At 46.0% G+C, this 11,475-nt stretch overlaps 1 protein-coding gene across 1 annotated transcript in view; it reads left to right on the forward strand.

The window, feature by feature from the left end:
- Window positions 1-11,475, forward strand: part of LOC123484084 (regulating synaptic membrane exocytosis protein 2-like) — a gene marked incomplete at its 3' end in the record, with an annotated part of 105,919 nt that overhangs the window by 14,099 nt on the left and 80,345 nt on the right. The window contains exon 2 of the mRNA XM_045214033.1: window positions 7,838-7,896. Within this exon, the coding sequence (XP_045069968.1) occupies window positions 7,843-7,896 (54 nt within the window). The remainder of the gene's footprint in view (window positions 1-7,837; window positions 7,897-11,475) is intronic.

The raw sequence follows: 11,475 nt of genomic DNA on the forward strand, positions 1-11,475 counted from the left end.
CTTGGCTAGTGAAACAGGTTGGTGTGAAGAGTTAGGCCTAGCTATTGAACCAGGTTGGTGTGAAGAGTTAGGCCTAGCTAGTGAACCAGGTTGGTGTGAAGAGTTAGGCCTAGCTAGTGAATCAGGTTGGTGTGGATAGTTAGGCCTAGGTAGTGAAACAGGTTGGTGTGGAGAGTTAGGCCTAGGTAGTGAAACAGGTTGGTGTGAAGAGTTAGGCCTAGCTAGTGAAACAGGTTGGTGTGGAGAGTTAGGCCTAGGTAGTGAAACAGGTTGGTGTGAAGAGTGTGCAGAGTTAGGCTTGGCTAGTGAAACAGGTTGGTGTGGAGAGAGTGGCGAGAGGCCTAGCTAGTGAACCAGGTTGGTGTGGAGAGTTAGGCCTAGGTAGTGAAACAGTTTGGTGTGAAGAGTGTGCAGAGTTAGGCTTGGCTAGTGAAACAGGTTGGTGTGGATAGTATGGAGAGTTTGGCCTAGCTAGTCAAACAGGTTGGTGTGGATAGTATGGAGAGTTTGGCCTAGCTAGTCAAACAGGTTGGTTTGAAGAGTTAGGCTTAGCTTGTGAAACAGGTTGGTTTGAAGAGTTAGGCTTAGCTTGTGAAACAGGTTGGTGTGGCAATTAAGGCCTAGCTAGGGAAACAGGTTGATGTTTAGAGTGTGGAGAGTTAATCCTAGGTAGGGAAACATGTTGTTGTGCAGAGTTAATCCTAGTTAAACCTATCGGCCTCAAGGCCTTCCTCAGAACTTTTGTGAGTTTTTTTAATTAGCACCCTTATGTAGACATACATGTAGCTCCACCCACATCCGTTCAATGCATTGAATGGGGTTGGAGTTGAGGGAAATTGTATAAATTTTAAGCCCAAAAGCAAATGATGTCCTATAGTTAACAACTCCTCGATTAATACCTATTGTAGGTTAGTCGAACAAGAAGCCATGTCAGTATATAGGAGAAAAACAAACCACATTCAGAAGAAACTCACCAGGACAGAAGAACAGGCACTTAATGAACTAATGAAAGATTGATCTTTGGTTATCAAACCTGCAGACAAGGGGGAGGAGCTGTGGTCGTCTTAGACTATGAAAAATACAAAGAAGAGATTCAGAGACAACTCAGTAATGAACGTTTCTATCGACAACCGAGTGTTGATCCCATACAGGTGTTCCAAAGGGATATAAACTGTAATCTGGAGCAAGCCCTATTAAACAACCTTATCTCAAAACCTGAATGAAGTCCTGAAGAGGTATCGATATATTGACGACATTTTTTGCATATGGGAGGAACGGGAGAATAGCTGTCAAACTTTATGGCATTACTCAATGACATTGACCCCAATCTCAAATTCACTATTGAATGTGACACGGAACGTGTTCATTACCTCGATATGTGGATTTAGAAATCAAATGGAACCCTGTTTACAACTGTGTATAGAAAAGAAACGGACAGAAATCCTATAGTACAGGGGGACAGCTTCCACCCTGAGCCGTTAAAAAGAGGACTTCTAAGAGGCCAGTTTTGCAGACTGTGCCATATATGCCACTCAACAGAGGACTATCTAGAAAAAGCAGCGGAGATGTGCAATAGGTTTTTAAGAGGCTACTCTCCACAACGTGTGGATGAAGCTGTTCATTTGGCATTAGGGAAAACACGAGATGAACTGCTACAAAAAAGACCCACTAGAGCTAAAGAACATTCTGGAATGTTCCCCACCACATTATACTTTGAACTGAGATGCTGTCAAGAAACACTGGCATGTTTTATCATGGGACCAGCTAGAAACACTGGCATGTTTTATCATGGGACCCAGCTAGAAACACTGGCATGTTTTATCATGGGACCCAGCTCTGCCAGCTGAATTTAAGAAACCACCACTTACTGTATCTAGGAGAGGTCGCAATTTACGCGATAAATTGGTCCATGCCAACTGCCAGCCAGGCTCTTTTACGCCCTCTTCCGAATGGTAGCTATAAATATGAGAAAGTGTGAATATTTCTGCCACCCACAGACAGGAAAACGGTTCCAAATAAATGACATTATTACGTGCTCCACCACCACTATCTGCATGATTAAATGTCCATGTGGGCTGTGCTATGTAGGTAAAACCTCTCGTTCTCTCAAACAGAGAATTAGTGAACATAAAAGTTCAATCAGGAGAAACGACAAGGATTATCCAGTCGCAGTACATTTTAATGATAAAAAACATGACATTTCTACCTTTAGATTTTGTGTCATAGAGGAAGTCAAGATATCAGACAGGGGAGGTGATATAAATAATACTCTGAGCAAAAGAGAATGTTTTTGGATGTCCACCCTCCAGACATTATTCCCTAAAGGTCTTAATGATGAAATGCCCATTCATGTTATGTTGTAAATGTGAATTAATGACACCACTTCAGATTACTTTGACGTTTTTCTTGCGCTGTACCCAATGATTAATGAAAACTTGCTTGATGGGTCGATGTCCTCATTGTGGTTTTACAGACGTGTTTAATACGTTTTATGTACACACTTTATTAGAATATTTATGAAATGCACATTGTTATATTTAGTAACACTTATTTTCCCTCGACTCCAACCCCATTTGATGCATTGAACGGATGTGGGCAGAGCTATGTCTACATAAGGGTGTTAAAGTTCTGAGGAAGGCCTTGAGGCTAATATGGAAAGCTTATTAAAGAGCAGTGAAGTTCTGAGGAAGGCCTTGAGGCTAATATGGAAAGCTTATTAAAGAGCAGTGAAGTTCTGAGGAAGGCCTTGAGGCTAATATGGAAAGCTTATTAAAGAGGCAGTGAAGTTCTGAGGAAGGCCTTGAGGCTAATATGGAAAGCTTATTAAAGAGCAGTGAAGTTCTGAGGAAGGCCTTGAGGCTAATATGGAAAGCTTATTAAAGAGCAGTGAAGTTCTGAGGAAGGCCTTGAGGCTATTATGGAAAGCTTATTAAAGAGCAGTGAAGTTCTGAGGAAGGCCTTGAGGCTAATATGGAAAGCTTATTAAAGAGCAGTGAAGTTCTGAGGAAGGCCTTGAGGCTATTATGGAAAGCTTATTAAAGAGCAGTGAAGTTCTGAGGAAGGCCTTGAGGCTATTATGGAAAGCTTATTAAAGAGCAGTGAAGTTCTGAGGAAGGCCTTGAGGCTAATATGGAAAGCTTATTAAAGAGCAGTGAAGTTCTGAGGAAGGCCTTGAGGCTAATATGGAAAGCTTATTAAAGAGCAGTGAAGTTCTGAGGAAGGCCTTGAGGCTATTATGGAAAGCTTATTAAAGAGCAGTGAAGTTCTGAGGAAGGCCTTGAGGCTATTATGGAAAGCTTATTAAAGAGCAGTGAAGTTCTGAGGAAGGCCTTGAGGCTATTATGGAAAGCTTATTAAAGAGCAGTGAAGTTCTGAGGAAGGCCTTGAGGCTATTATGGAAAGCTTATTAAAGAGCAGTGAAGTTCTGAGGAAGGCCTTGAGGCTATTATGGAAAGCTTATTAAAGAGCAGTGAAGTTCTGAGGAAGGCCTTGAGGCTAATATGGAAAGCTTATTAAAGAGCAGTGAAGTTCTGAGGAAGGCCTTGAGGCTAATATGGAAAGCTTATTAAAGAGCAGTGAAGTTCTGAGGAAGGCCTTGAGGCTAATATGGAAAGCTTATTAAAGAGCAGTGAAGTTCTGAGGAAGGCCTTGAGGCTATTATGGAAAGCTTATTAAAGAGCAGTGAAGTTCTGAGGAAGGCCTTGAGGCTATTATGGAAAGCTTATTAAAGAGCAGTGAAGTTCTGAGGAAGGCCTTGAGGCTAATATGGAAAGCTTATTAAAGAGCAGTGAAGTTCTGAGGAAGGCCTTGAGGCTAATATGGAAAGCTTATTAAAGAGCAGTGAAGTTCTGAGGAAGGCCTTGAGGCTATTATGGAAAGCTTATTAAAGAGCAGTGAGCGGGTTTCTTCTTTTTCTCATTGGAATGGCTGTGTTTGCTCTGAGAACAGAAAAGGTGTATTAGAACGTGTTGATGCTTCTTATCATCCCCCAGACAACCAAAGTGATCAGTTTGTGAGCATTTGATATGAAATATCCACAGCTTTACTACTGATAGAATATACAGTATATATACAAAAGTATGTGGACACCCCTTCAAATGAGTGGATTCGGCTATTTCAGCCACACCTGTTGCTGACAGGTGTATAAAATCGAGCACACACCATGCAATCTCCATAGACAAACATTGGCCGTAGAATGGCCTTACTGAAGAGCTCAGTGACTTTCAACATGGCACCATTATAGGATGCCACCTTTCCAACAAGTCAGTTCGTCAAATTTCTGCCCTGCTAGAGCTGCCCCAGTCATTGCTGTTATTGTGAAGTGGAAATGTCTAGGAGCAACAACGGCTCAATCGCGAAGTGGTAGGCCACACAAGCTCACAGAACGGGACCGCAGAGTGCTGAAGCACGTAGGGAGTATAAATGATCTGTCCTCGGTTGCAACACTCACTACCGAGTTCCAAACTGCCTCTGGAAGCAACGTCAGCACAAGAACTGTTCATCAGTAGTTTTATGAAATGGGTTTCCATGGCCGAGCAGCCGCACACAAGCCTAAGATCACCATGTGCAATGCCAAGCGATGGCTGGAGTGGTGTAAAGCTCGCCGTCATTGGACTCTGGAGCAGTGGAAACGCGTTCTCTGGAGTGATGAATTACACTTCACCATCTGGCAGTCCAACAGACGAATCTGATTTGGCGGATGACAGGAGAGTGCTACCTGCCCCAATGCATAGTGTCAACTGTAAAGTTTGGTGGAGGAGGAATAATGGTCTGGGGCTGTTTTTCATGGTTCGGGCTAGGCCCCTTAGTTCCAGTGAAGGGAAATCTTAACGCTACAGAAGACAATGACATTCTAGACGATTCTGTGCTTCCAACTTTGTGGCAACAGTTTGGGGAAGGCCTTTTCCTGTTTCAGCATGACAATGCCCCCGTGCACAGAGCGAGGTCCATACAGAAATGGTTTGTCGAGATCGGTGTGGAAGAACTTGACTGGCCTGCACAGAGCCCTGACCTCAACCCCATCGAACACCTTTGGGATGAATTGGAACACCGACTGTGAGCCAGGCTTAATCGCCCAACATCAGTGCCCGACCTCACTAATGCGCTTGTGGCTGAATGGAAGCAAGTCCCCGCAGAAATGTTCCAACATCTAGTGGAAAGCCTTCCCAGAAGAGTGGAGGCTGTTATAGCAGCAAAGGGGGGACCAACTCCATATTAATGCCCATGATTTTGGAATGAGATGTTTGACGAGCAGGTTTCCACATACTTTTGGTAATGTAGTGTATGTCAGAGTAAGCATCATTACCAGTTGCATTAAAGATGAGGTCAGGTCAGGGTCAGGGTTAGGGTCTGGCAGGGTTAGGGTCAGGTCAGGGTTAGGGTGTGGCAGGGTTAGGGTCTGGCAGGGTTAGGGTCTGGCAGGGTTAGTCTCTTACAACAGCCACCATGAGTCTGGCAGGGTTAGGGTCTGGTAAGGGTTAGGGTCTGGTAAGGGTTAGGGTCTGGTAAGGGTTAGTCTCTTACAACAGCCACCATGAGTCTGGCAGGGTTAGGGTCTGGCAGGGTTAGGGTCAGGTCAGGGTTAGGGTCTGGTAAGGGTTAGGGTCTGGCAGGGTTAGGGTCTGGCAGGGTTAGGGTCTGGCAGGGTTAGGGTCTGGTAAGGGTTAGGGACTGGTAAGGGTTAGGGTCTGGTAAGGGTTAGGGTCTGGCAGGGTTAGGGACTGGTAAGGGTTAGGGACTGGTAAGGGTTAGGGACTGATAAGGGTTAGGGTCTGGTAAGGGTTAGGGTCTGGTAAGGGTTAGGGTCTGGTAAGGGTTAGGGTCTGGTAAGGGTTAGGGTCTGGTAAGGGTTAGGGTCTGGCAGGGTTAGGGTCTGGTAAGGGTTAGGGTCTGGCAGGGTTAGGGACTGGTAAGGGTTAGGGTCTGGCAGGGTTAGGGTCTGGTAAGGGTTAGGGTCTGGTAAGGGTTAGGGTCTGGTAAGGTTTAGGGTCTGGTAAGGGTTAGGGTCTGGCAGGGTTAGGGTCTGGCAGGGTTAGGGTCTGGCAGGGTTAGGGTCTGGTAAGGGTTAGGGTCTGGCAGGGTTAGGGTCTGGCAGGGTTAGGGTCTGGCAGGGTTAGGGTCTGGTAAGGGTTAGGGTCTGGCAGGGTTAGGGTCTGGTAAGGGTTAGGGTCTGGTAAGGGTTAGGGTCTGGCAGGGTTAGGGTCTGGCAGGGTTAGGGTCTGGTAAGGGTTAGGGTCTGGCAGTGTTAGGGTCTGGCAGGGTTAGGGTCTGGTAAGGGTTAGGGTCTGGCAAGGTTAGGGTCTGGTAAGGGTTAGGGTCTGGCAGGGTTAGGGTCTGGCAGGGTTAGGGTCTGGTAAGGGTTAGGGACTGGTAAGGGTTAGGGTCTGGTAAGGGTTAGGGTCTGGTAAGGGTTAGGGTCTGGCAGGGTTAGGGTCTGGCAGGGTTAGGGTCTGGCAGGGTTAGGGTCTGGTAAGGGTTAGGGTCTGGTAAGGGTTAGGGACTGGTAAGGGTTAGGGTCTGGTAAGGGTTAGGGTCTGGTAAGGGTTAGGGTCTGGCAGGGTTAGGGTCTGGCAGGGTTAGGGTCTGGCAGGGTTAGGGTCTGGTAAGGGTTAGGGTCTGGTAAGGGTTAGGGACTGGTAAGGGTTAGGGTCTGGCAGGGTTAGGGTCTGGTAAGGGTTAGGGTTAGGGATAAGGTCAGGGCCAGGGTTAGGGTCTGGTAAGGGTTAGGGTCTGGTAAGGGTTAGGGTCTGGTAAGGGTTAGGGTCTGGCAGGGTTAGGGTCTGGCAGGGTTAGGTTCTGGCAGGGTTAGGGTCTGGTAAGGGTTAGGGTCTGGTAAGGGTTAGGGTCTGGTAAGGGTTAGGGTCTGGTAAGGGTTAGGGACTGGTAAGGGTTAGGGTCTGGTTAGGGTTAGGGATAATAATGTGTTTCAGTGGATGTGTGATTGTGGATGTTTTCTGTATGTGTGTCAGTGGATGTGTGATTGTGGATGTTTTCTGGATGTGTTTCAGTGGATGTGTGATTGTGGATGTTTTTTGTATGTGTGTCAGTGGATGTTTGATTGTGGATGTTTTCTGGATGTGTTTCAGTGGATGTGTGATTGTGTGTTTTCAATGTGTTTCAGTGGATGTGTGATTGTGTGTTTTCAATGTGTTTCAGTGGATGTGTGATTGTGGATGTTTTCTGTATGTGTGACTATTTATGATCATTTATGGCTCTCTGTTTTCACATCATTTCACTACTGTCTCTGTTCTCACCTGCCTCTGCTGTCCCTCCCCCTCTCCCCCTCCCCCTCTTTCTCTTTCTCTCTCCCTCTCTCCCTCCCCCCTCTCTCTCTCCCTCTCTCCCTCCCCCTCTCCCTCCCCCTCTCTCACTCCCTCTCTCCCCCTCTCTCTCTCCCTCTCTCCCTCCCTATTTCTCTCTCTCTCCCTCCTCTCTCTCTGCCTCTCTCTCTCTCCCTCTCTCCCTCCCCCTATCTCTCTCCCTCTCTCCCTCCCCCTCTCTCACTCCCTCTCTCCCTCCCTCCCCCTCTCTCTCTCCCTCTGCTCCCCCTCCCCCTCTCTCCCTCCCCCTCTTTCTCTCTCCCTCTCTCCCTCTCTCCCTCCCCCTCTCTCTCACTCCCTCTCTCCCTCCCTCCCCCCTCTCTCTCCCTCTCTCCCTCCCCCCTATCTCTCTCTCACTCTCTCCCTCCCCCTCTCTCTCTGCCTCTCTCCCTCCCCCTCTCTCTCTGCCTCTCTCTCTCTCCCTCTCTCCCTCCCCCTCTCTCTCTCCCTCTCTCCCTCCCCCTCTCTCTCTCTCTCTCCCTCCCCCCCTCTCTCTCGGTTATGACTTCATTCCACAGGAGATATGGATGGCCAATGGTGGGACCATGCATCTTGGCATAGCGAGGCTGCATCTATGGTATGAGTACGAGTGGAGCCCCCTCACCCCCATCTACCATCTCAACTTTTCATTATTTTGAATTCAGCTGTGCATTTAAAAAAAAAAAAAAAAGTGTATTGTTCTTATCCCAATCCTGTAGGTGACAGTCAAATGGGAAACATCTAAACCAATGATCAGGCCTTATTTTTGGACACCAGCTCTAATGGCCTATATGAGAGGCAAAATAAATCAAATCAAATATTATTTGTCACATGCGCAGAATACAACAGGTGTAGACCTTACTGTGAAATGCTTACTTACATTTACATTTACATTTAAGTCATTTAGCAGACGCTCTTATCCAGAGCGACTTACAGTTAGTGAATACATATATATATATTTTTTTTTATACTGGCCCCCCGTGGGAATCGAACCCACAACCCTGGCGTTGCAAACGCCATGCTCTATCAACTGAGCTACATCCCTGCCGGCCATTCCCTCCCCTACCCTGGACGACGCTGGGCCAAATGTGCGCCGCCCACTTACAAGGCCTTAACCAACAATGCAGTTTTTAAGAAAAATAAGAGAAAAAATTACTAAATAAACTAATGTCAAAAATAAAAGAGCAACAATAAAATAACAATAAGGAGGTTATATACAGGGTTAGGGTTAGGGCTAGTTGGTATGCTTTGGGGGGTTAGGGTTAGTTGGTATGCTTTGGGGGGTTAGGGTTAGTTGGTATGCTTTGGGGAGTTAGGGTTAGTTGGTTGCTTTGGGGGGTTAGGGTTAGTTGGTATGCTTTGGGGGGTTAAGGTTAGTTGGTATGCTTTGGGGGGTTAAGGTTAGTTGGTATGCTTTGGGGGGTTAAGGTTAGTTGGTATGCTTTGAGGGGTTAGGGTTAGTTGGTATGCTTTGGGGGGTTAGGGTTAGTTGGTATGCTTTGGGGGGTTAGGGTTAGTTGGTATGCTTTGGGGAGTTAGGGTTAGTTGGTATGCTTTGGGGGGTTAGGGTTAGTTGGTATGCTTTGGGGGGTTAGGGTTAGTTGGTATGCTTTGGGGGGTTAGGGTTAGTTGGTATGCTTTGGGGGTTAGGGCTAGTTGGTATGCTTTGGGGGTTAGGGTTAGTTGGTATGCTTTGGGGGTTAGGGTTAGTTGGTATGCTTTGGGGGTTAGGGTTAGTTGGTATGCTTTGGGGGGTTAGGGTTAGTTGGTATGCTTTGGGGGGTAGTTCTTCGAAGAGGATGTGGAACTTGAACCCCAGGTTAAAGACTTGTGCATTGATAGGTACAGTAGAACGACCCTAAACAAGGCCAGTCAGAATAGCTGTAGTGAGAAGGTACAGTAGTGATACGTTGTTACGAACCCCGTGGCTCTAAACGTCTAGGGACCCGTACTACTGATACTTTCTACTTACTCAATTACTCACTACAAGTACTATAACCCACTACAACTACTATAACCCACTACAACTACTATAACCCACTACAACTACTATAACCCACTACAACTACTATAACCCACTACAACTACTATAACTCACTACAACTACTATAACCCACTACAACTACTATAACCCACTACAACTACTATAACCCACTACAACTACTATAACCCACTACAACTACTATAACTCACTACAACTACTATAACCCACTACAACTACTATAACCCACTACAACTACTATAACCCACTACAACTACTATAACCCACTACAACTACTATAACTCACTACAACTACTATAACCCACTACAACTACTATAACCCACTACAACTACTATAACCCACTACAACTACTATAATCCACTACAACTACTATAACCCACTACAACTACTATAACCCACTACAACTACTATAATCCACTACAATTACTATAACCCACTACAACCCACTACAGCTACTATAACCCACTACAACTACTATAACCCACTACAACTACTACAACCCACTACAACTACTATAACCCACTACAACTACTATAACCCACTACAACTACTACAACCCACTACAACTACTACAACCCACTACAACTACTATAACCCACTACAACTACTATAACCCACTACAACTACTATAATCCACTACAATTACTATAACCCACTACAACCCACTACAGCTACTATAACCCACTACAACCCACTACAATTACTATAACCCACTACAACTACCACAACCCACTACAACTACTATAACCCAATACAACTACTACAACCCACTACAACTACTACAACCCACTACAACTACTATAACCCACTACAACTACTATAACCCACTACAACTACCACAACCCACTACAACTACCACAACCCACTACAACTACTATAACCCACTACAACTACTACAACCCACTACAACTACTTTAACCCTATACAACTACTACAACCCACTACAACTACTACAACCCACTACAACAACTACAACCCACTACAACTACCACAACCCACTACAACTACTATAACCCACTACAACTACTATAACCCACTACAACTACTATAATCCACTACAATTACTATAACCCACTACAACCCACTACAGCTACTATAACCCACTACAACTACTACAACCCACTACAATTACTATAACCCACTACAACTACCACAACCCACTACAACTACTATAACCCAATACAACTACTACAACCCACTACAACTACTACAACCCACTACAACTACTATAACCAATACAACTACTACAACCCACTACAACCCATTACAACTATAGTATATCTATAACTATCTCCCTCCTCAACACTGTGGATGGTTACTGAATGAGACCCTCTATCTCCCTCCTCAACACTGTGGGTGGTTACTGATTGAGACCCTCTATCTCCCTCCTCAACACTGTGGGTGGTTACTGATTGAGACCCTCTATCTCCCTCCTCAACACTGTGGGTGGTTACTGATTGAGACCCTCTATCTCCCTCCTCAACACTGTGGGTGGTTACTGAATGAGACCCTCTATCTCCCTCCTTAACAATGTGGGTGGTCCTGTTTTCAGCCTGGGCTTAGTTTGCTTCAACCAAGTTGTGTTTTTTGTTTTTCCCTTTTCACTGTCATGTCTGTTATTTATTTTTCCTCTGATCACGATCCTCCTCCCTGAGCTCTTAGCTTCACCACTACCTGCCTGATCACCATCCTCCTCCTCCCTGAGCTCTTAGCTTCACCACTACCTGTCTGATCCCCATCCTCCTCCTCCCTGAGCTCTTAGCTTCACCACTACCTGTCTGATCACCATCCTCCTCCCTGAGCTCTTAGCTTCACCACTACCTGTCTGATCACCATCCTCCTCCTCCCTGAGCTCTTAGCTTCACCACTACCTGTCTGATCACCATCCTCCTCCTCCCTGAGCTCTTAGCTTCACCACTACCTGTCTGATCCCCATCCTCCTCCATGAGCTCTTAGCTTCACCACTACCTGTCTGATCCCCATCCTCCTCCCTGAGCTCTTAGCTTCACCACTACCTGTCTGATCACCATCCTCCTCCCTGAGCTCTTAGATTCACCACTACCTGTCTGATCACCATCCTCCTCCCTGAGCTCTTAGGTTCACCACTACCTGTCTGATCACCATCCTCCTCCTCCCTGAGCTCTTAGCTTCACCACTACCTGTCTGATCCCCAT

This window comes from Coregonus clupeaformis, unplaced genomic scaffold (genome assembly GCF_020615455.1).
Source record: "Coregonus clupeaformis isolate EN_2021a unplaced genomic scaffold, ASM2061545v1 scaf0187, whole genome shotgun sequence".
Taxonomy (NCBI): Eukaryota; Metazoa; Chordata; class Actinopteri; order Salmoniformes; family Salmonidae; genus Coregonus; species Coregonus clupeaformis.